The 24,804-nt window shown below is 39.3% G+C and overlaps 1 protein-coding gene across 7 annotated transcripts in view; it reads left to right on the top strand.

Annotated features, from left to right (window-relative positions):
- Nucleotides 1-24,804, top strand: part of ehbp1 (EH domain binding protein 1) — a 144,944-nt gene that overhangs the window by 97,769 nt on the left and 22,371 nt on the right. For 5 of the 7 annotated variants that reach the window (XM_055030228.1, XM_055030232.1, XM_055030231.1 and 2 more), the window contains 3 exons: nt 3,403-3,541; nt 4,454-4,542; nt 8,856-8,979. In XM_055030228.1, coding sequence (XP_054886203.1) covers nt 3,403-3,541; nt 4,454-4,542; nt 8,856-8,979 — 352 coding nt within the window. The remainder of the gene's footprint in view (nt 1-3,402; nt 3,542-4,453; nt 4,543-8,855; nt 8,980-24,804) is intronic. The other 2 variants (XM_055030230.1, XM_055030229.1) reach the window with 2 other exon arrangements.

Here is a 24,804-nt window from a genome sequence, read left to right as displayed (position 1 = left end):
ACACAGAGGTTCAGCACAATAAGGTTTTGCGCCTGGTTATGCTACAGATTTATTGACCAGCACAGTTCATGATTTAAATCTTAAAATGTCAGAATTTCTATTCAGTTTTGTACTTTTGAGTAAGCTTTGAAAGACCCTATTCCTAATTAGTTTTTAAGTAACGTGTAACATGTTACTATGGAGAAAAAAAAGCCTCATTTCCTACATCTGTCTACAGATGTAGTTGTCCTAAGATATCTCTCTGAAAGTCGTAGCGAGTTTGCATTGTGTTTGTGATTCTAAAATGAGGAGGCTTGGGGGCTCCACAGAGTCCTCCAGGCCGGTGCAACGCCCTGCAAGAACATCACCCACCAGCACACACCGTCCCTCTCATTACTGATTGTGTGTATTCGCAGCCTCGGCAGCACACGATAAGGGCATGCGACGCTCAGCAGACTGCAACATTAGTCACGCAGCCCCCTGCATACACATTTACAGACTCACATGCACTAAAAGCCCTGAATCACCACTGCTGCAGCTTACCAAAGTGATGGCAACAGCGATAAGAGATGGAGGGAGAATGAAAGAAAGCAAGAAGGAGCAAACACCCCAATATCTGCTCGTGCCAGAGTGTGAAAAGGAAACAGAGGGGTAGCCAAGTGGGCAGGTGTTCGGTATGCTTGTGAGATTTAGTGATGGAGATGGTTTCGCCTTTGGGTGAAATGCGGCGACAGATAAACAACCAAACGACAAGTCGCAGCTTTGCAACAGTTAAGTGATACATCTGTTAATAATAAGGAAAGCTCTGGGCTGTAATCAGTTCCCTCAGGATTCTCACATTTTTGCTAAATGCACTATTCTCTGCAAACGGTGCAAGGACTTGCGGTTTTATGTTAAAGTAGCGCAAACATGTTTTTTGTAAATTTTTATGAAAACAAATGACAAGGACACATTCAGTTAAACTTTTATTTATTAATACCACAGTTTTATAGTGTCACAAACTGACATGGTCTAATTAATAAAATGAATGTAATTATTTTTATACACTGACTAATAACAATAGGAGATTAACAGTTAAGTAAACATGACAATTGAGGGGAATATCACTTTTGCCATTTTGGTGTTTATATAGCAGTATAGTTAGCAGGCTTATTGAGACAAGCTAACTACTTAGTTAGCAAAAACTGCTTTTAAGCTCAAAGCTTCCCCTAAGTGAAACTTTCTTAGATAAGTTTTTAAGCACTGATTTGCTTTGCTGTTTTGTAAATTTTCAGTTGAAAAAGTTCAACATCTGCATTGAAGTTTCACTTATCAAGTGTTAAGAATTAAGGTAGACCTTTATATTCCTGCTCTCATTTTAAAGTGCCCGATTACTATTTACACAATATTTCTGTTTCCTCTCCTTCCATTCGCTCTGCCTTTCGCCTCCCCAATAACTTTATTTCACATAAATATGCAGGAACATAATAAAACATGGACAGTTGAGAATAAGATGAAAGTAAACATTGGAGGACACTATTAAACATTTAAAATATGTTGTCAGAGCTAAATTAGTGCTCAAGAATTGGAGTTGCGCATTAGTTGGTGCACATTGTGTTGGTGTAGCTTTCGCGTTTACAGAGCTAAAGTCTTTGCTAACCATGCCCGCCACTGGTAAAAATCTAAACTTTGAATGGTTCTGATATCAGAAGTATGTGTCTATGTTTCCTGAAAGCTACAAACACTAAGTATTCCAACATTCTGTTGCTGAGTTAGGAGACATCATCATCTGAGAACATTCGGCTTTGCGATCCTCTTGCTCTTTACTTTTTATGCCCTTCAGTAAATTTAAATTTACTCACTAGCTCTGTGAGCATGAGTGCATGTGCATCCAAACACTCACACATGCACGCTCGTCCACGCAAAAGCAAACTCAAGGACATCAGTGCTTCCACATATCCCAGCTCTTTTAAAATATTTAATTGGCCTTTTTGTATAAAAGCCCAAAGCACTTCATACATAAATTTTCCTCAATTTGACACAAGGTTTTAAGAGGCTAGCGGAAGCTGACAGACTAATAAACAAAACAAAGTGCGAACAGGCTAATTGCTGACTTTGTTTTTGAGAGTCAATAATGTGAAGACGCTCTAACAGCTCCTCGTCTACGCCCCGTTTCCCCATCCTCTATCAGCCACCCCCCGCTCCACACACCCTGCATCACTATCTCTCTCCGTCTCAAGTGGTGGAACGTGTTTGCCCTAATTGTCGACTTTATTACACGTTTCGCCGTCTTATTAACGTTGCCGCGACGTCAATCTCAACCCGAAGTCGGTTTCTTTTTCCACTCGGCTTGGCAGACTCGGGAGTGTCTGTAATAAAGCGTTTCTGCATCCCAGTCCTGATAGAGGGAGCGTGTAGCTTTTTAACATGTGCTCACTTTGAAAACAATAGCAGTATTTATTTCTTTATTTTTTTGGGGGGGGCATTTTGCATAATCTGAATATATTTTCTGGCTTGAGGTTTTGTTGAAAGTCAAGTTAATTGCCTCCTTTTTGTTTTGCTCATGAGTGAGACAGAGAATGAATGCGCTTGCTTGTGTGTGTGTAGGTGGGTGTGTGTGTGTGTAGGTGTGTGTGTAGGTGTGTGTGTGTTTTTTTTAGAGTGGCACATACTAAAAAATTATAATGAAGCTTCTATACCAGGGGTGTCAAACTCATTTTTGTTTTGGGCCATATCAAAAATCTGAATAATCTTAAAGGGCCGATTGTGTCAGAATCTACTGATAAAAACCCATTAAACTGTTCAAATATCAATCAGTATCTGTTGGTTCAATAAATGTTCCTTAAAATGAAACAATAATTGAACACATTTTCAGTCCAGCTAGAATTTCTTGATTGTTTTTGTGGTTTTTTGTAGTCAAAATCAGATTTTGTGGCGCTAATTTAGAACTATTTGTAAGGATTTTTTTTTACTATATTTGCACTGATGTAAGATGTTAAATGTGATTTGTTAGTTGCAGTATTGTTCACGGACTACCACTTGATATCAAGTAAGGCTGACGTCACTTAAACACAATTTTTTGGCCAATTTTGATAAAACAAAATGCAATAAAATCTGAAAAAGGTTGATTTTTGTGAGAATTTTGTGGATTTGCAAAGTAGAGGCACTTGTTGATGTAATTTGGAGTCCAGAGGGCCACAGAAAAAGCTACGGTGGGCCAGATTTGGCCCCCTGGCCTTCAGTTTGACACGTCTTCTGTACGAACTTGTATCAGTTTTATCTCGTGCTCTGGTTGTAGCTGTGTAAATGGTTTTTATGAGCTACTTTGGACCGGTAATTGATAAAATGTCTGAAGCAGACCTAAGGTGGACTCTTTCATGTTTTGCTCTCACCGTGATGATGGATCGTTGTTCTTGAGTCCGTCGTGTGCTCTATCTGTATCAGAACAACGCCGAGGAGCTGCGGGCCGAGCGTCTGCGCAGAGCCACGGAGAGGCTGCGGAGTCCGGTCGTCTTTAACAAGGACTCGGCTGTGAGGAAGACTCAGTTGAAGTCCTTCAGTCAGTATGTGGAGAACAGACCGGGTGAGGACAACGTAACTCAGACACACACCTCTGTATTTCACATCCTGTTTAGTCATGACAAAGCAAATTTTCCCATTAGTAGGTTGGTAATTTGGCACCATACTGCAATTCTCTTATTTAATGTTGTCTATTGACAGAGTCATTTATGACCACTGAATCAGTCAAAGGTTAACTGAACTCAGTTCTATAAAGAGAACAAGAGTGAATGTTTGTCCAGGATTAGACTAGACCAACTCTGCTCCCTCCTATTGGAACTTGTTACAAGGAACTTTTAGGTTGACTAAATTAATCCCTTTAGTTGTTTAAATCCAAACTAAAACTGCTCGAGGCTGATTCAGTGACCTATAGCCGTTTTTTTTACAACTTGACATTTTCTTTTAACTGTGTATTTTTTGTATTATATTTGTTGTTGCCTCTTGGCCAGGACTCCCTTGAAAAAGAGGTTTTAATTCTGGTAAAATGAAGGTTAAATTAAAGAACTTCCTATTTGCAGGCACTAGTATCGCTGCTGGCCAATATTTGCCGTTTTTAAACGCATCAAAATCGGTCCGATAACTAAAACTGGCATGTATCAAAAACCGATATTTATTTTCATCTTCTTGTCTTTATGTTTCTGGAGGAGGTTATGTAGTATTTGCTTGGTCATGTGACAGTAACAGTCATTGAGCTGTTTTCTGCTTTAAAACTGTTAATATCACGTTTGAGAAGAACAAACCAATGAAACTATTGTGGTTTATGAAACCACACCTCATATCCAAGAAAATGTAAGTTTTACCTTTCATGAAGGACAGGACTCTGGATAGTATTTCTGTAAAATATCAATGTAGATTTATTTACGCTAATATCAGTGTGTTGGATTTTTTTTTGTTTTGTTTGGTTTATCTTTTTTATTTTTTGTCTCTTTGCTTTCAGAAGTGAAGCGACAGAAATCCATTCCTGAAGATTTAAAGAAGGCTGATGAGGACAGAGATTCACCAACAGAATTTGGATTTGAAGAAGAGGTTTGTTTATTTAAAATCACTTCAAAACCCCAAAAGTTAAAGATGTTTGGTTCAAAATAAGTCACAAATCAGGAAATCTCTGAGGACTGTTTTTTTTTTCTTTTCTTTTTTTAGTAAACTCTGTATTCTCTCAGCAGTTCTCGGTTAGACTTTCATACAGGACACAGAACAGTTTGGAGAAGGGTGTCTAAATACTCGGGTTAATTTCATCTACTTGTTTTATTTTCTCATCATCAGCTGAGTGTCTTATATGACTGAAACTAATGATTATTTTAGTATTTGATTTTTCTGATGATTGATCGGATGAAAATTGACACATTCTGTAGATTTCTCATTTAACCACTTAAGTCTTTTTTTTGACACAATATTAGAAATAATCAAAAGATGCAAATATCTAATTTTGTAAATAAGAAAATAAAAATGTACATAGCATTTGGGTATATGTAGCAAAGCATAGATCTCCAGCTTAAAAACCCTGTCTAGTAATATGTTGACTATTTTTGGTTAATAAATAGATGCAAAAGGTGGTTAGTAAGAGTTTTTCTAGAATTTTTACCAGGTGAAGCTAAAAGTGAAACTTCAGGAGTTGTGGGTAAAACATACTTAAAAATAAAGAAGGTTTTTGATCTTAAATGCAAAATGTATATATTTGTTGTTTAGTTTTGCCTTCATTACTTCTCTGTATATGTTCTTTTAGCAAATGGGCTTTTTAAGAATCCATAAACTCAAATTGACAATTATTTCAGTACTCAGTTAATTCTATTATTTCAGTCCTAGTGTCTAACCTCGACACATTTCCTACCTTGTCTTCAACTTCGCCACCTCTGAGTCTCTCACTTTTACCTCACCGTCCCCTTGTTACCACAGGGACATCTAAGTATTGATCGAACTCACCGCCACCTTAATTATAACAACGGTAGATATTGGCTGCTGCATGGACATATGTGTGTGTGTATGCGTGTTCATGTCCTTTAAGAATACACACGTCTCAGATTGTCTTCTCAAAAAGAGTGTTTATAAGAACACTATTATTTCAGTGGCTGAGTGTTTGAGCATATGGGCCACTAGAGACCACGAGGTGAATCCGTCTTCCCAAGCAGGCCTCTTCTACCCTCGACCCTCCACCTCGGCCTCATCCAACCACACACACACACACACGCAGCCCTCCTCCCGGTGCCCGGGCCCCAGGGTTAATGGGTGTTCAACCTTTCCATTATCCCGATCAGCCAAGAATTACCTGCTGAATGATGTTTGCATTAATATAATATATATGGTAATTTCCCTCCTCTTAATTACGGCTGGGCCGAGTGCGGCAAGGGGAGTGGGCTGATCATGTGTAAAATTGATTTGCCAAGGAAAAATATGGTGATAGAGCGAGAGCGCGCAGAAGGGGAGGCTGCAGGGAGTCTTTAGCGCACGCACACACACACACTTAAACAAACGAGACGTGCACAGAGCTACGTGAATGCACTCTCTCGTATGCTGGAAAGAGTACAGGAAAAAGTGCTGGCCTGGGTGGAATGAAGGGGAGGGAAAAAAGAAAAAAAACTTTTTTCTCCTGCTCACTAGTTCTCCTTCCCATTAAGAAAAACGAAGTGCATCAGCAATAAAAATGGAGATATTTTTCGGATGCATCCTCAGTGGTTAAATTTGAATAAACATTTTCCTCACTCAGAGGGAGTCTCTCTGAAGAATAGCAAACAGCCAGGAGACAGAGGTGAAGAGGGGTCACAAATGGAGAGTCTATTAAGCGCCTATGCTTATAGAATGATGGGGTTGTGTATTTGTGTGTGTGTGTGTGTGTGTCTCAGTGTTGAGCGGAGTTGGTGCCAGGATGTTTGAGAAATTGGAAAGACTTTTGCTGAAGTGGAAGAGCGTGTTTGAGGGTTTAAGCAGAACTGAATCAAAGGTATAATTTAATAAACTTGGAGAAGAAGTGAGCCGCAGGTGGGCTGAGTCTAAACTGCAAAACATAAACAAGTCTGTTCACTAATATACTTTACTAAACGTATCCTTTATTGTCCCATGATTTAGGTGTAACAGCAGCATGTAGATCTTTCTGTAAAAGAAAGATAAAGTATTAAAAATATATGAAAACAAATAAATTAACAACACCCTGTAGGACAAGATTACAACAGTGTCTTTGGGATGTTGCTGTCTTTTTGTGCACTAAAATTTCAGATTTTGTGGCTCCTTTTTCCAAAAGGGTGTAAAAAGTTTTCAAGCTTCATTTTTGCCATAATTATACTATATTTATACATAATTCTACTATTATACTATAATTAACTTATACAAAAGTTGAAATGACTCCACATACCCTTCTCAAAAGAAATGGATTGTAGCATATTATTTTCAAACTTCTAATGTATGTAGGTGCAAATAACATGTTCAAGATATTATTAGTTATCCTTAATATAAATAAAATCATGTCCTCAGGATTTGTCAAAGAGGAAAAGAAGATTTCCATATTGCTCATTCAAGTTAACATAAAGTCCATACATATGGACTTACTGTTTATCGTCACATGCATTTATCTTTCAAGTTCGGCTTTCAGGAGATGCAGGGAAACAGGAAGTTAAATTAGAAAAGGGCTGAAGGGATTCGTCAGAATGATGCTGAGTTGAATTAATCAGAAAAGATGGAAATACAGAAAACGTTGAGGTGATTGGTCAGATTTTCAGAAAAGTCATGATAACTAGTGGAAGTTCGTGAAAACTTGCGAGTGTCACGTTAATTAGCAGTTAATAATTGTAATTACAGCTTCCTGGAGGCACTGATTATAACTTAAACACAATGTGCCAATAATCAGAAATGTCAAACTCTTCAAAACACAAAGCTATGGTTATAGAGTCTAACAGCTGTCGGGAGGAAGGATCTGCGTTGATGCTACTTTCTACAGCAAGGATGCAGCAGTCTGTCACTGAATAAGACCTGCAGTCCAGACACAGTTTTCTGCTTGGGATGGGAGACGCTGCCAAACCGTGATGTAATTTTAGTCCTTCTGTCTCCCAGCACATGAACTGGGTCTAACTTGATGTATATTTTTTGTTATTTTTAGTACTTTGCCAGTGCTCAAAGTATGCTTGCTCAAAGTTCAGTGTAATAGATGTCAACATCACAATATTCAGCATTAGTATCTTGACTATTTTTCTAACGTGCAGCCATAAAAATCCATATATTAAACCACAGAACTTGAGTTTTGGATATAAAGTAAGTAAAGATATTAAACTCCCGGTAAGTTTTAATAATTCTGTGTAGATGTGTTGCTTCTGAAGTGATTATTGCTTTACTTAGATCTTTTTTGTGTGTTTCTCATTGAAGTTCAATAGTCAAGACAATTAAACACACTGAGTATTCTTGAAGCACTTTGATTGACTTCAAACCTCGTATTTTCTGTGTATTTTTTCTATTTTGTCACACAGTCAACAATTTTTAAATGAATTTTTGCTGCTTCACTTTTCAAATGAATAAAGTATCGGCCCAAAATTGCATTTTTGGCTAGGTATGTATTCATTTTTCTTTTACATTATTTGTTGGCCCAAATGATTAACCAGTTCTGACGAGTTTCTCAAAAGCATGTCTTTATACTTAAGAAAAAAAAATCTGGTTTGAAAGTTTGATGGGAACAAAAAGTTGTAAACAATGACACTTTTAATGCAAAACCGCATTAAAGTGTAATTTTGAGACTTCACAAGGACAATATCATTCTTAATCGCACACCTTCAAATAAAGTGTTACCAGTAAAATAAAAAAATGCATGTTGACATAGTTTGAAATAATCGTCCTATTGGATTTGAAACTACCACCTCTATCAAAACAAAACTTTCTGCACATTGTTTTTCCTTTTGCATCAAAGTCCTTGAAAATCAGTGAAATTTTGAACAGACCTCAAAAGAAAACCACATATCTGTATCAGCCAGAAAAAGTCTAACGTAGAAGAGTAATAAAGTTGACCACTGGGATAATTGATAATTGAGAAATTAATTTAAAAAATGCAGCTGTTTTTTTTGTGTGAAGTTTTCTTGGTGAAAATATGTTTTTCAAGTGCACTGATTTTCTGTTGTTTTTTTAAGTAATTTTACCCTCTCCTCTCTCTACCTTTATTTCCCTCTTCCTTCATCCTCATCACTTCCATTATTCTATCTGTTTCTCTCCTCGGCCTCGATCTGCTATTATCTCTCTCTCTCTCTCTCTTTTTTTTTCCTTTCCTCCTCCTCCCCTCTGTCTAATGCCAACTCTCACTACTCCTCCTTCTCTCTCTCATAACTATTCTTTCGCGCACTGCCTCGCTCTCGCTCTCTCCCGGTCGACAGAAGGCGTTCAAAGACACCAGTCAGTATGTGGTTGGGGAGCTGTCTGCGCTGGAGAGCGAGCAGAGGCACATAGACGCCCGAGCAGCTCGCGTGGAGAAGAGGCTGCGCTATCTCATGGACACAGGTACCCCAAGCCCAATTACACTGGAAAAACTGTTTTGGCAAATTGAGCGTACACACATGCGCACACGCACAGGCGCACACATTTATGTACACTCGGAGAGTTTGTGTGTTTGTGACGGAGGGAATCTTTGAAGCCCCCCGACACCCCTGCCCCAATCCCCTGAATTCCCTCCCCCCGCCCTCTTGGATGAATGTTGTGCGACGTAGCGCTGGGTGGATATGAAAGGAGGGGTGAGGGAGGAGACGGGAGGGTTGGGGGAGGGAACGAGGGGAGTGTGTCTCGGGGATGGGAGAAGAAGGGAGACCTCTCTGGGCCGGGGTGATAAGGGAGCCCTTCATGGGGGAAACGATAACTGGGTGCGATAGCCGAAGTCTGCGCCGCCGCCGTTTGCCAGCCGCGGCCCCAGCCAGCCTCCCCAACTATTGAACAGTTGCGCTCAGCCATGCACAGCTACACACACGCACGCACACACAGCCCCCCCAGTACATATCTGGCCTTCATTGATATGCTGTGTAAGGAAAGACGGGGGTGAGTTAAAGGGAGAGGCAAGGAAATGGCAAAGAGAGAGAACAACACGAGCCACGGACACAGTTCACAAACCCGCGACGCAAAACGCCCGTAAACGTGGTGTGGCGTACAGAGCCAGGTTTGAAAGTTTTTTTTATTTAAGGTTCGGGCCCCCCCGAGTAAAGCCTTGTTAAGACATGAGACACTACACCGAGCCAAATTAAAAAAAAAAATTACAAAAAGACAGAGGGGCCTCGGCTGTGTCAAGTCCCAAACTGAAATTGGAGAATCGTTCCCTCCCATTGGTGACGATGCTCATCCCGTTTCTCACCCAGGAATGCTCCAGGGCTGGGGGAAAACATGACATATTTTTTTTTGATATTTGCAAATGTTTTGAAAGTGTAATGATTTAACAGTAGCGCTTGTGCTTTTCTTGACACATCAGTGGCAGATTTAACCCCGAAAATCCTGGGGGGAAAAAAAAAGCGACAGGGCAGAAGAAAGAGCTTTAGAAATGGAAACCGGGTTGCTGAGATTTGTGCTCACCTCCTCCATACTATTTGGGTGCTGATATTGAGGCTATCTCGTTGCCGTTTGTTGTGTTTGCTTTCCTCCTTTTCGCTGCCCTCCCCTTCGTCTGTGCCCTCTCTCCCTGTCGGAGCGCACACCATTGTGTCAATCTGAAGGGCTGTTTCCTTCTTCTACTTCCCCAACTGTTAAAGCAGCCACTGGCCAGCGAGAAGCCAGGTTATTTATTTTCAAACACCGTAAAGAAATGTATATATGAAATACACACCTATAGTCCCCTCCTGAAAATGTGATTTACTAGAAAAAGATGAGTCAAATACAGAAAGGTGAGGAGAAAATAATAAAAATGATATCATATAGAGAAGTTCTCCTTGGTTTTCTTTACCACAGTGAAAAATGTGCTTTTGCTTTGCGACAGAACCAACCTGTTGTTCAGTGATCTTTTTCATTCACAGGATCTTTATAAACTGTCCCCAACCTTCAAGCTTTTTCACATCAGTTTTGTGAAAAACTGACTATTGCGAACAACTGTATTGTTCGCAATAGCAACTCTGAACACAAAAATGTCTGGCAGATCAGGCTTTTTAAAGATTGTCGATCAGCCAGAAAAATGCAATCGGTACACTTCTGGGGAAAGAACAATGGCAATTTTATAATGCTGCTTCATTTTCTTGTTGGTGATCAACCAGAAAGTTGAAATCTGTGTAACCATAGTGATAAAACAAGAAGTCTAAAATGCTACGTCATTTCCCAATTTGTTTATTATCTTATTTTACAAATATACATCTGAAACTCGTTTCTTAGGCTTGTATTTAATTTCCTCTCATCCCCAGCTCAGGTGGTAGAATCTGTTTACTGGACAATTACCTCCACAAATCTGGCGTTTATGGAAGAGTTGTAGGAATAACAATTACTTTTGTTTAACCATTTTTTTCCCCTGTTGAGATCAAAAGATTTGTTTTCCAATAGAGAGACCTGGCCAAAAATGGCAGCATACATAAGAAAAGAAACAATACTCAATCACAACACAATGAAACTTATACAAATGACTCAAGTAAGACAACTTGAATCTAATGGTCATAAATACATCCAGAGATTCTAATGTACTACTACGAATTTGAAAGCAGATAAGAAGCCCTTCAGAAAACGGTGAATAGATCAGTCTCAGTCTACTCATATTGTGGCATTGTGGATTTCTAGCCCAAATCCACAATGCAGTTTGTTGCTGACAACAAACTCTCCCATCCCTGTGTGAAACATAGTGGCGGCAGTATCATGCTGAGGGAATGCTTTGTTTTTCCACTGGAAAGATGACTGGATGAACATTTTAGTCAGTAGAGGTTTAAAGGTGGTGGAGAGCCACCCTAAAAGACATACTGAATAAAACGCGTAGTTTTTCATTTGTTAAAAGTTGGTCAGTCATGTCTCTTTTTGCTTTGAGTTCACAATTTCACACTAATATATTTTATGTATCCTGCAAAATCTTAATCAAATTAAGATTTGATTAAACTTGCTAAAACTTGTTGCGCTTTTAGCAAGAATACTTTTTCCTGGTGCCGTTTATAATAATGTTTGATTGTAGTTGAGAAATCATAGGCTATAACACTACCTTACTGTAGTTCATCATTTCTTTAAATCAACCTTTACTTATGTTTGTGTGCTTAAGTTTTTTAAGAAAAATTAGTACATTTAATGTTATTATTTTGACATTTACATAAATAGAAACAGTTATTTTAATTCTGCTTGGTTTTTGGGAGGGAGACTGGTTTAGAGAACCAGTTATTGGTGTTTACGTTTGTACTTGTAGGTACTTGACAGTACAGAACACCAGATTTATTCTGCTTGTAAATTTGAAACATTTTGTCTCCTACTAGTCCGTACTTATTCACTTGTGTGACCCAACACCTAGATCTGAAATTGGCTCCTTTGTGCCGTCAGCTGCCAACGCTGATCATGTGTCTCTAACCGCGGTAACCCAACACTAAATTACGCATATCCTCTTCTGTACTCTGAATAATACAATTCCCAACCGCTTGAAGACAAAGTACTTCTTGACACCTCTCTCTTGAACCCTGTGCAATAAAAAAAGGGGAGGGGCATCTTTTTGTCTTGTAGGCTTACATTGAGTTAATAAGCTATTTTCCCTAACAAATGAAGTTTAAAAAAAAAAAAACTTAGAAAGAGAAATGCAATTTCTCACAACACCGATGAGTACAAATGGAGTAAAAAATTACCAAATAATGAACAACTCAACTAAAAGTACACAGTAGAAGTTACTACCCTAAGACTTAATGAGTTTCAGCTCCTGATCATTGATATAAAGATGGAACAAAATACTAAATAAGCTGTTAGAGATGTAATTCTAATAAACTGTATAAAAAGTGTGTGCGACCAATATTCTTTAAATTCATGATTATCCATCTTGTCACAGTTTTGTTAAGAACGTAATTCCGAAATCTACAAAAAGAAGGGATTAAAAGCAGAAGTGACATTATTATTATAATTATTAATATTATTATTCACTCGTGTCACGCTTCTTTCCAACACAGTGAATGTTTTCTCTATTACTTTATATCAGTCTTTGATATAGTTTTTTCACCAAATGAAGTGAAAGAAAAGAACATTTTCTAGATATGGTAATATTGCGGCAGTAAAAAATGACTCGACACAAGCTACATTTTTGCAAAGGATTGTTTTTGCTCATTTAAAATGTTTACAAGTCAAGCATATGTTCTAAAATAAATTAACAAATATTTAGCTGCCTAATTCCTGGCTCCCAACACAAAGTGAACCCAACACTAAAATAATTTCCTGTATTTTCATTTCAGGTAAATTTGACTTTACCTTCATTAAGTTTATTCTTTTTAACTTTAACATTATTTTAAGTTCAAAGAACATTTTTCTTGAGGCTTTCATTATGTAGATTTGTGAGAAGTCCTGTCTCAGTACATTTGCTTCCCACACTACTGCACTCTTGTTTACATCCTGTAAAGAAGGAAGTTGCATCCGTCGTCTTCAGAGGTTTTCATGTCTTTTCCTTCAGTAGTTCTTGGTGCAGCGCCACCACAGGCGAAGGGGGGAAAAGGTTGTTCAAAGGGTTTGGATTACTTGACACGAAGCAGTGTGAAAGAGAATCGCAATAGCTGAACATGAAACAAATGCTGCAACTTTGGTCCCCAATCAAACTGAGCCTACCAATGTTTTGTCAGATCAGCAGATGCTGCCAGAATAGCATATATGCAGTGAGTAAACATGTGTCCGCGTTGAGAGGTCCGCAACATTTAGAGGAGCTGTGAGGTCAGCATGCACAACAAGAAATGACAAAAATGAGTGAATAAATAGTTTTTAATGATAGTTAGGTAGCTATACATGCATTGTGTTTGGAAGTGTATTTAAAGCAGGGTCTAGTTGCAGCTGCAGTCTCCCTGTTTGTTGAAAAAAAAAAAAACGCTTTGAGTGGTCGGCATGACTGAAAAAACACTACTTAAGTAAAGTCCATTTACTATTTAAATTTTGCAGTTGGGTAACATAATTTAATGTAAAATGGTAATTCCACTACTATCAGGGTAAACATTAAAGCCAGGAAGAGTTTCATCCCCGTTCTCAGCTCGAGGTTAGCCTTGCTGGGTTTAGATCTGGAGGCGTTGGATGGTATGAGAGCCATCCTACCAGCTCAGATGTGCAGAGTAATCGCTGCAGTGCACGCGATCACATGATTCAGCCCTCTCAAAGCCAGTTTGTGTGACCTCGGTGTGCTGCGTTGCCGTGGCGGCGCACCACACTCCAGGACCGGTGAGCAGATGTAAACGGACAAGACGGGCTGACCCGTGAACAATTTGCTCATCTCTCCGCTCCAGCAGTGGGGGAAATCTTGAGGGAGGTTGAGGGGGGTCCGTGGCCAAAGGCGCGCCACTGCCTCACATTCCGCCTCTCTTTGATATCACATGTCTTTGCTTTGTCATTCACTCCATTTTTTTTTTCTAATCAAAGACTTGCTTCTTTTTTGTTGCGTTTTTCGTTTCTTTTCATCCTTGTGAAATCTCAGTTTTCTCCTTTCCTTCCTCCCTCCCTCCTCTCCTCCTCTCCCTCGGTTCGGGCACGGCGCAGCTTTCCGCAGCATTTTCTATTACGCGGCGGCCCTCCCCAGATGAGTCCAAAGTAATTGGGGTGGTTAATTTATTTACTCAGAGGCAGTTCGCAGCACATTAAATAATAGAGATAATTGAACAAGAATTGTCAAGTGTCTTCTGATATCAGACACATTACAGGAGGGAGTGTGCATAAAACTCCATTTCTATGCCCCCATTGTTTATGGTAATTAAGTACACAGATTTATTCCTTGGTCGCCTTCCAAGCTTATGGCAAGCGGCATTGTTGTCTTCTATTAATATGTAATCAGTAAATAGTTTAATTTTCTAATCTGCGGTTGGAGAATTCACTTTCTAACAACTCTTAATTACTGCTGGGCTCTAATGAGTCTCGCCGTGCCGCTGCAGCCAGCCAATCAGGAAGGCCGGCTCTGGGTCGGGGGGGAATTTGAATCGCTGCAACCCTTCCCCAGCCTCCACCTCCACCCCCTCGACTAATGAACTTGTTATTCTTACACCTCTGGGAGCGCTGTCCTTCACACATCCAACACTAGGAGAACGTTTCACCTCCTGCAACAAACCAGATATTAACAGTAGAAGAAAGCTGAGCAGAAAACTTATAAATATTTACTGTTACATTCCTATAAAGCCAGTTTTGTTTTAAGGATGTAGCTAACACAGGCTAACAAGGTAGGACTAATATACTATAGTGGTATTTTGACTAATATTATTTTTCTTTTTAAAAAAGAAGTTGTTGAATTGGAATACAGATGAATTATTAGTATGAAGAAGCTTTTAAAGCACCTTTGCAGAAATCCCCTGACCCCTGTTGAATATATCCAACAACCCCCCTACATGGCCCCCACACTATTTACACAGGCCTCCTGTTTCAAATAGCTATATAAGCAGCAACAATGGACGCAATTATCCAAATAATGCCACTTAGCTGCAGCGCAAAAGCTGCCCCTCACCTACTGTGCATTTGATAAGAGATAAACAACCAGAGAGAGGGGAGAGAATGACTTTTAGCTCTGCCAGATTAACATACGTTTAAAAAAAAAAAAAATCGCACTCGAAGCCGATAAGATTGACGCGGGGGTTTTTGTGGCACGTGCTTTCTTTAATCTGCCTTTGTGTCTGCAAGTCGGCGAGAGGAAAATGGCACAAGGAGGAATCCAGCAAGAGCTTAATGCACCCTTTTTTAGATGTTAGGCATATCGCGCTCCGAATCACAGGGAAGGATGGAGCGGACCGCTGACGGCTTCACAGCCGAGAGGAACCGGTTTTATTTAAATGGGAGGTGTGGGTTCAGTGACGTGAGAATCCTAAGCAGCAGCCAGCGTCTCTAAATCTCACTTATCCAAAACACCCAGGGCTGGCCCAAAGGCACAGGAGGCCCCGGGTCGAGTTTCACATGGGCACCCAGCTCTGGTTTATCCACCAGCTGAAACTGTGGTTGTTGGTACAGCAGCTGACTGCATTAAAACCTGAATTACATTGATTACAGATTACAAATCCTTGACAAATATAACAATTATTTTTGCATTATTTATTGAATTAATCGGACACTAATTTGTTTGTCTTTCGTCTTTTTAAAAGTTTAATTTCTATTGTACTTATTTAAGAAACACAAATTATAATTAAACTTCTTGATTTTTTAGATTATTATATCAATGTTTTTTGGGTACAATGATTATATTTCTAAAACATTCCTGTAGGAATTTATTCTTCTTTTATGCCCCCAGAACAGCAGAGATATGACAAGCAAACCACAAGGATTACGTAAACCTTGATCCGACCCTGCAGACACTTGTTACACTGAAAAAACAAAGTTTCAAGTGAAAAATCTTAGTTGACTTAAAATAAGCCAAAATGTTTCAGCAAGATAAGGAAGTTCAATTTTAGTCAATAATTCTTTAATAAAGAATTATTCTTTAATAAAGAATTAAAGAAGCTAAAGTTTCACTATAGCTTCTTTATCTTGGTGAAACTTACCTGTAAGTCAGTTTTGTCTTATTTCTGTCTGAGATATTTGCACTAGAAACTAGAGCCAAACTACTTGATAAGATTTTTTCCTGTGTCTAAAGCCATCATTTGCTTGGATTTTTTATAATGTTTCTTAATCGAGATTCGTATTCCACAGTCGGTCACATGAGCCTATCCTCACGTTTATCTTCCGTTTGCTACACAAACAGCCCACACAGCTTTGACTGTATTATCTGCAGCAGTTCCTTCACAAACGTAATTCTGAAGAAGAAGAAGAAGAAGAAGAAGAAGAAGAAGCTTAACATTAATTATTGCAACTGTGGGCAGATTACATCCACGGCCGCCTTGTAAGCACCGGCGGACTCATCTTGACCTCCTATATGAGAGCTTAAAGACACAAGAATGGCATTTTACCAACTTTAATGGGATAACCAGTCTAATCTCTCAGCTTTGAGAGAAGTAGTGGTGTTTGGGCTATAATACCCTTTGCAGTTCATAGAGCGAAAGATGCACGGAAGCGAGGTTGTTTCCGTCTGCGCTACTCAGCATTTGCTTCCTTTCTCAGTCATGTTTTTCACGTTTTTTGAATCATTCAGTTCAAAAAACAAGATGAATATCATTAACTTCTTTACAAAAAACATGTTTCGCTCAGTGCTTATTTTTTGTCTGCTGCGTCAAGTTTGCTTTCTGAGCAGTGAGATTGAGATTGTTGTTTATCGACGATTATGAAGCCAATTTGTAAGCTAAGCTTATGGCAACTAAGGTAGGCGCAGCAAGGAGGAAATATGCTCCCTCCATCATTTTCTCATCATCGTTGGGGTTACAGAAAAGAGCACTTCCTTTTCGTCCAGAGAGAGTTTTGAATGTGTTTGTGATCATCCTGGACTCCCTTCAGAACCAAATTCGCCATTCGAAAAGAAGTCTGAGGATCACTCCTTTAAAACCTATTGCATTTTTTCTTGCCTTTGAGATGACAAAAGAAAGGATTTGAGCTTTTTTGTTTTGTGTGTGCATGCACGACTTCAAGGGTTCAGCTGGGTCAGAACACAGATTAACACCCTCTCCCCTTGCACATATACTCATATACACTCTCATTCCCTGCTCCCGCCCTTAATCTCCTCAGCCATTTGAATGTTTGAGCAGCAAAACAATTTAATTAGTCACTTGTGCAGAGGCGAACCGTGTGGAGCCCTCCTAACACCCCCTGGCCCCTTCAGCCCAGCGACGCGACCCTTGCTCCCAGATGTGCGCAGCTTCTTTTTTTTCCCCCTTCTTCCTTCTTTTCTCCTGCCTGGTGTCGGCCTTTCATACATTCTTTAACAGTGGGGATGAAAGGGGGATTTTTAGGAAGATTAGGGAACGGGATCTTCTAGGCATTGTCTGAGAATCTTCAGATAAAACGAGTGGTGTGGATGGAGACAACGGGAGGCAGGCAAGGGAGTTTGTTAGGATGAAGGGACCTGCAGCAGCCGACCTAACGCTCGCTAAAGTAGGATATATCTTGTTTTTCCTGTTATACTGTCTTCATTTTCCGTGCTATGGTTGTCTTTTTCTCTTTAACTCAGGCTACTTCTTTTCTGTTTTACTGTTCTTTTATCATTTTTAAGCCTACTAAAGCCCATTCAAAGTTGCACTCACAGGGCCAGGCTCCCCGTCCTTCCTCAGGCAGCCAGCGATGGTGCCGATTAACATTTTGAGCCGAGGAGTGAGTAAATGGGGATGGAGGAGGTGGGGAGGGTCGCTGGACACAAGTGGGAGATGGACAATGGCCGCTTATGATAATCTGTTCTTTATTGGAGCATCCCGCCAATGCTTTCATCAGCCGCCCCTCTGCTCGGGACCCCGTGCAGCAGCCGGGCCAAACGGTGCCGCGAGCTGCCAAGCACATCGTCACCGAGATGCAGCTGAAACGCACACAAATTATGTCCAGGCAAAACTAAATCGCAAACTGCGTTTCCAGGACAAATGTGCACAAAGTCAAAAAAATGTATTTGAATGAAATAAGAAATGCCATTAAAATCACATGGATACGTTTGTTCACGTGATAAAATAATAAAAAAATAAACATGCTGTGACATCATCCTCCTGCCGTTTCCTGCCGTCGACTTCGTCTTTTTCCCCCGTGGCAACATCTGGTTGTTGATCATGTGACTTGTGACGCAAACAAGTGTTTCCATTTCCATTGCAGTTTTGCAAAAACTCCTATTTCAATACAGCCAAAAAACCACCTCATCCTAGTGCAAGAACTTTTTATCGAAAATTTTTTTTTTTTTTTTTTATTAGCATTTCAATGAAGCAAATTTATTTGTGTAATTTCATCTTATGCAATTATATAATATGACAACATCTATGTCATCTTGTATGTCTAATATGGCACACATAATGCACACATGCAACACAGCTACAGTTATATATTCATGTGGTTTTCCCGAGGTTTCACAGATTTTCTGCATTTGTTAATTTTTTGTGCGCGAACAGCTAGACGTTTTCTTCTTGTACATTAACATCAGCAAAATGACAAAAAAAAATATTTGTGGTGCACCGATTGCAATCTTCTCTCCTGTCACGAGCTTTAAAATGCCTGACCGACCAATTAAGATTTTGGCTCATGCCTTTTTTTTTTTTTTTTGGTATGAGCGCTGCATGTTTAGCGACTTATCACTTGAACAAACCAATTCACATGCGACTTCAGTTGCAATTTTTATTTAATGGAAACAATTTGAAAAGTTTTTTCAACATCAGACGGTAGACAACGTTTTGTGAATATTTTTAATGGAAATGTCGCTTTGTTTTCTTATAAAAACACTAATACTGTTTGATTATTAATGAGGAGTTAATAATCAAACACATTACATCAAAATTTGCTATTTATTTTGAAATTGTCTTTGGGAAAAAAAAAGGAATTTGATTGCGATATGGAGCACTTGAATAAAAGAAAGGAAAGCGCAAGATAATCTGTCTTGTAAAATGAATGAATGTAATTCTTTATTTTTGTGCTTTCTATGTTGATAGTTTAGACCCTCAGTTTGTTGGAGTTTACTGACTTCTCATGATCCAGATCGGCAACCTTGACCTGTTTTTTTTTTTATTATTATTATTATTTTCCAAATTTGATAATCAGAAATCGGACGCAAACGGTCTTACAGAGTCGACCACAATTTTCGGCTAATTGTGTGTTTTCTATCCACCTACTTAATTAACAAACTGTAGTCTGAGTACATAATTGAATTTGAACCTTGCAGTCAATTAATCAAGGCTTTCTCGTGGTAACAGATGTGGTGACACTCAACAATACAGGTTAATGACAGAGGTTTGGCCAGTAATTACACCATTCACGTGCTAACACAGCTGCTGGCCTTCCTACTGTTGTCATCACACACATACACACTCGGTCCCATTTCCCATTGTAATGAGCACTCGGGGCTACAAATACCAACAGCTGTCCTTCCCATTGCATTTCCATTTAAATGTCTATTTAAACAGAGCAATTTTGCATCTGTGTATTGAATCAAAGCTCAAGCCGAGGCCCAGAGGCTTTAACCGGCTGGTGTTGGTGTCCGTTGTAATGTAATGCCTTTTTCCGCACTGAAAGGGGATTTATGCGTCACATTTACAAACACACTGGGGACAATGGGGACAAAAAAAAGGAACACAAAAAGGAACAAGAAAATGTTTAAAACTTTGCAGTCAACAATTTTTAAACAAGTGAGTGCGTTTTAGCCTAAATTATGTAATCGTTTGAAAGGAACCTAAACTAATTTATGAGAGTATGAAGAGCAAGAGAGAGAGGCAGGATTCAGATAGAAGTGGTGGAGACGAGGGAGGGGAAGCCGCCGAATCTCAGCTCAGAGATGAGAGGAGGATGACTAATGTTGTTAGCAGAGCCATTACTGGTCTACAGATTAATTCATTAAGTAAATTTATCGTTTCACCTCCCCTCGGCCTCTTGTCACAAGGCGTGTAATATGACACCTCTCAAATTTGTTCTAACATCTACCCCAGGGGTGGGCATTGAGTACTCCCCCTCTACCCTCCCCCCACACACACACCCTCCTCCCTCTCTTTGCTAATAACGTGGGAGGAGCAATTCATGCTAAAATGACTGCATCTGTCTGTCAGTCGGCTGAGGAAGAGGGAGTCCTCCAGCTCACAAAGTTTTTCATTCATAAAACATAAGTGGACTACTACACTTAATGTCTCAACATGACAGTGCAAAAAGTACAAACATTGCCAAGTGTAGTAAGACATTTTCTAGAGCAAATGTCTCACTACACTTGGAATACGACAAAACTGACTTACAGGTAACTTTAAAGCAGGATACAGGAGCTTGTTTTAAGCCAATAATTTCTTAATATCGATGAAAAGTACTAGACATTTTCCCTATTATAAGTGAAACCACATACAAGTAAGACTAGTACTTTTTCATCAGTCTGAGGAAAGCTGGTCTTAACTGTAATGTGGGCTCGTTGTGTATTCTACAGGAGGTGATGCTTTGGCTCAGATCAGAATCCCCCACAGATTTCTACTTGTTGTGTTTGTCAAGCTGTCCCAATTACCACTGTCAACAGGTACCACGATTTACACTAGCACTAAATCATCTCATGTTTCTCCTCCCCTCTAAGCTCCCCAAATAGTTCACACCTCGGCCTCTCAGAGAGCTAAACCCGCCTGGCTTAACCTGCAGGCCTCGGCTTATTCCATCTGGCGGTTTCAGCTGCGAGCGCTCTGTTTTTACTTCTGTGGACTGATGTGGCTGAGGGTGAAAACCAAAGAGCCTGAAGGTGGCACTGCAGAAAGGCATGCTTCCTAAATAAGTAATAGGCAATTTTAAGATAAAACTTCTCTTTTTTTTATTTTTATGGCGTTCTCTGTCAGAAAACCTAGGTCAGAAGAACAGCTGACTGTGTTTTGTTTTAGCTTCTGGTTTTTAACATTTGAATTTCATTCATGTACAGTTTTGAGCATTTGTAGCAATGTAGTTGATTGAGATTATTTCTAAACTTTTTACAAACTTGCTTCTTGATTCATTATAAGAAGTAGATCTGTAGTCATTTCTTTCTATAGAAATGAGACTAGAGACAAACATTTCTCAAAAGAGAGAAGGGGACAAAAATATTTGTTTTCCAGAATTAATTCTGAAAAACCGAATTAACTCCATTGTTTAAAATACCATCCATTTCTCCAATCACATCCATCCATCCATCCATCCCTCCATTCATTCATTCATTCACCTATTCATCCATCTATCCAGCCAACTACCATCCATGTATCCAATGTCCATGTTTTATGGATACTGTAAAGATATTGGAGTCTTGAAAAGCATCACATTTTCTCATAAAATTGTGCAAAAACAAAATGGCCCTGTCACTACATGACTATGTGAACCCCTAACACGCCTTTTTCCAGGAAGTCAGTTGCGGTGACTCACCTCCTCCTCCCCATCACCATCCATGTTCTCCTCTTAGCTCCACCACTTTCAAGCAAAGCAGAAAAGAAGAGAAAACAAACCCAGTGCCTAACAAATACACGAAGCATTGCTTTAACTAAATCCCACAGATAATGGCTTCTGTGTCAGAGACTAAAGATAGCGGGAGGGGTGACGAACGGCGAGGGGTGAGGGGGGATTACTCTCGCATTTTGCATCAGTTGCTTTCTGCTGGGTGGCCCCACTTGTCAAAAAAAAAGGAGGGAGAAGAAACGGATGGAAAAAGAGGAGAGAAAAGCATTTAATGTGGCACATTGAGAAGAGGAGGGCTCTTAATGCCATCAAAGCAAGGGGGGAAATCAGCCATTAATTTATTCTGGCCCTCACACACGAAGGCCGCCAGGCAAACACATACACACTGTTTGCTACAGCTGTTGGTCAGTTCAATAACATCTGGGGCAGGGACAAAATGTTTGAGAGCCTCTTTCTGTTTCTATGTGTGTGCGTGGACGTTGGGGTTTGTGTGTGGAGCGAATTATAGTCGTGACAAGCAGAGAAATTTTCCCTCTAAGATACAGGAGGAGGAGCAGATGACTACGCTATTCACTGGCTGATAAGAACTGATGGAGAGGTTAATAAGCTACACGCCCAGGTCATCACAGGCTTTTTACTGGGCTCCACAGAAAAGACGACGATGATGAGGAGAATTGGGAATTTGTTGGGGGCAGGAGGAGTGGCCAGGTGGTACAGTCGCAGGGCACTTCACCTCTCCAATATCTGTTTTTTTTTTTTTTTTTTTTGCCAGACTTTCAAAAGTCTGGAAAACTTCTTTCAGCCAAACTCAATTACTATTTATTTGCATCCTCTCATCAGGCAGCAGGTACAAAGAGTCAGTTTGTTTTACATGGATGCAAATACGTCAGCCGGACTTTGACGCTACTTTTGTGTTTGAGAGCAAAAATCGTTTTTAACTACCTTCCTAGGCAGGACAGCAGATCTAGGGCGGGATGATTTATCAATTTTATCGATTTATGATAGTTTTACTTTTTGAACATCTGGATTTCATTTTCTTTTACCAATCCACTCTTTGAGTTTCCATAGTTAAGAGTGATGTCAGCACACCATCTTGTTTGACTCTAATATGGAATATTACAAACCAAAAATGTTGTAATTATTTAATGTCAAGAATAAAGTCATAGTCCTACAAGAATACAGATGTATGAAATTACAAAGTGGAAATAATGTGAGAATATTAATATGTTAATGTGAATAAAGTCATCAATTTCTGAGAACTCCTGCATAAAAATATAACAATCACGAGGAATGTTGAGCATTTTGTGAATCGGTTGTAAAGATAAGGTAATACATTTGAAGCATTGCTTTCACATCATTATCAAATAATTATCGGCTGCAGGATTTTGAAGCAATTGAGCAAACGACTGAGTCTGTTTTGAAGAAAGAACTGCACGAACTAAGCTGACCATTTAAGCCACTTTTCTCAAAATTTTATGATGTTCTAGTAAAATTGCGTCTTTATTCTTCTAATATTATGACTATATTCTCATAATTAAATAAAATGTGTCTTAGCCTGGCCCTAGTACTTTGTTGTGCATCTTGCAGAAGGGAAATAACAGCCACTTATGGAAAATACTTTGTCTTTTGTGATTTCTTTTTTGGAAAATAAAACAAGAATCTATTAAAGTCAAATCTGGTATAAACAAAATCCTTACCCATCCTTGTTGGCTTCATACTTCCTGTACAGGAGAGAATTTTCATCCGTTGTTTGCATATCATGTCTAAGTCTATACAAACATGCATGAAGTTTCTCACATTGTGACGTTCGTACATTTAAAACTTTCACATCGTAGAGAATCCCATTCCACAGGTAGGACCTGTTAATCCAATTTGTGCTGCTGTTCTGCTAAATAAACCTGTTTTAGATCATCTGAGGGGTTTTTATGGTTTCAGCATTCAGGTAAATCACAGCATTTAGTCATTTCTTGTACAACTCATCAGTGATTACAAGTTTCAATAAAGAATTGAGGCTTGAGTGTCTCTGTTTGCTGCATGATATTTAATTGGTCCCGGATTTATACCTTACTTTATCTAATGAAACCAAGACTTCTTTTTGGCAGCATCTCGTTTTGATTTGCATGCCAGAATTTGCGGTTCTTGAAAAGTGCTCCCTTGACTGCTTTTATTTCCCACAATCCTCCTGTGTAACCTCAGGCAATGGGAAAGCACCCCCGCTGAGCGGAAGACAGAATATTTTAGCACAAAGAAGAGAACCAGACTAAATCCTCATTCCTTCATTCAGTATCTCTCCTCACTCTGTTGGTGAATACTCTAGTGGATCTGCATGGCTACTATAAAAATTAAATCAGTTATGAATAGGATTGTTTTTGGAGAACTGGGTATTTTTTGCATTGCTTGAATCTAAACACATTTAGACCCATTTCCTGCTTCTATGTAAATTCTAGTTTTTAGGATATGTACTTATAAGACTCTTAAAGAGAGCTTTGTGTTTTGAAGACCGTAATAAATTACTCTTTGTGATATGATGCTGGATGTGAACTTACTTTTTCAACACCCTGGGACTTCATAGAAAAACTTTGACATCAAGTCATTGGACTTTAGTCATTTTACCGTGTTGTAGAACAAAAATGCCTTTAAACAAAAGATCTGTCATGAAATGAGTCTCAACCAAAAATCCACAGATTTTATGCGATCATATTGATTATGACCCAACAGGAACAGGAATACTCCAGTTCAGAGGGTGGCGTTCAACGCACAGGAGACAAAAAAATAGTCAGATCATGGACAAAAGAATAACAACACTGTGAAATGCAGGGAGGAGAGTTCTCCTGTCTCAGTTTATTCTTTTTCCATCTGCTTGTTGTCTCGCTAACTACCTGCTGACAATCCCTTGCTAGCTAACTAGCTCTTCTGTGTTTGTCATGGATAAGTGTAAATTACTCACCAGTTGGCTGGACTACGTTTGCCTTTGCCTTGGCTGATGTTCTGCTGCCACATATGGTAGCATTCTGTGCTAAATAGCTTAGCACTGTTATTCTATAAAATATGCACTTTTCTTTTGAGCATTTCTCCTGTGTTTGGTGAGATCTTCAGAAACCTTGTGTCAACATTTTGATTGTGGTTCTGTTTTACCAGGACGATGGAAACCAAGAACTGAACCAGGACTTGTGATTGAAAGTCACAACCTGAATCTCATTTTTTCCCATAGACATTCAGGACTGATCCCAGGCATGTCTGCTGTTAAAAATCTACATG

The sequence above is a fragment of the Poeciliopsis prolifica genome, unplaced genomic scaffold (assembly GCF_027474105.1).
Source record: "Poeciliopsis prolifica strain line A6 unplaced genomic scaffold, Auburn_PproV2 SCAFFOLD005, whole genome shotgun sequence".
Taxonomy (NCBI): Eukaryota; Metazoa; Chordata; class Actinopteri; order Cyprinodontiformes; family Poeciliidae; genus Poeciliopsis; species Poeciliopsis prolifica.
The sequence above is the reverse complement of the archived record's forward strand: the minus strand, read 5'-3'. Positions and strand labels throughout refer to the sequence as shown.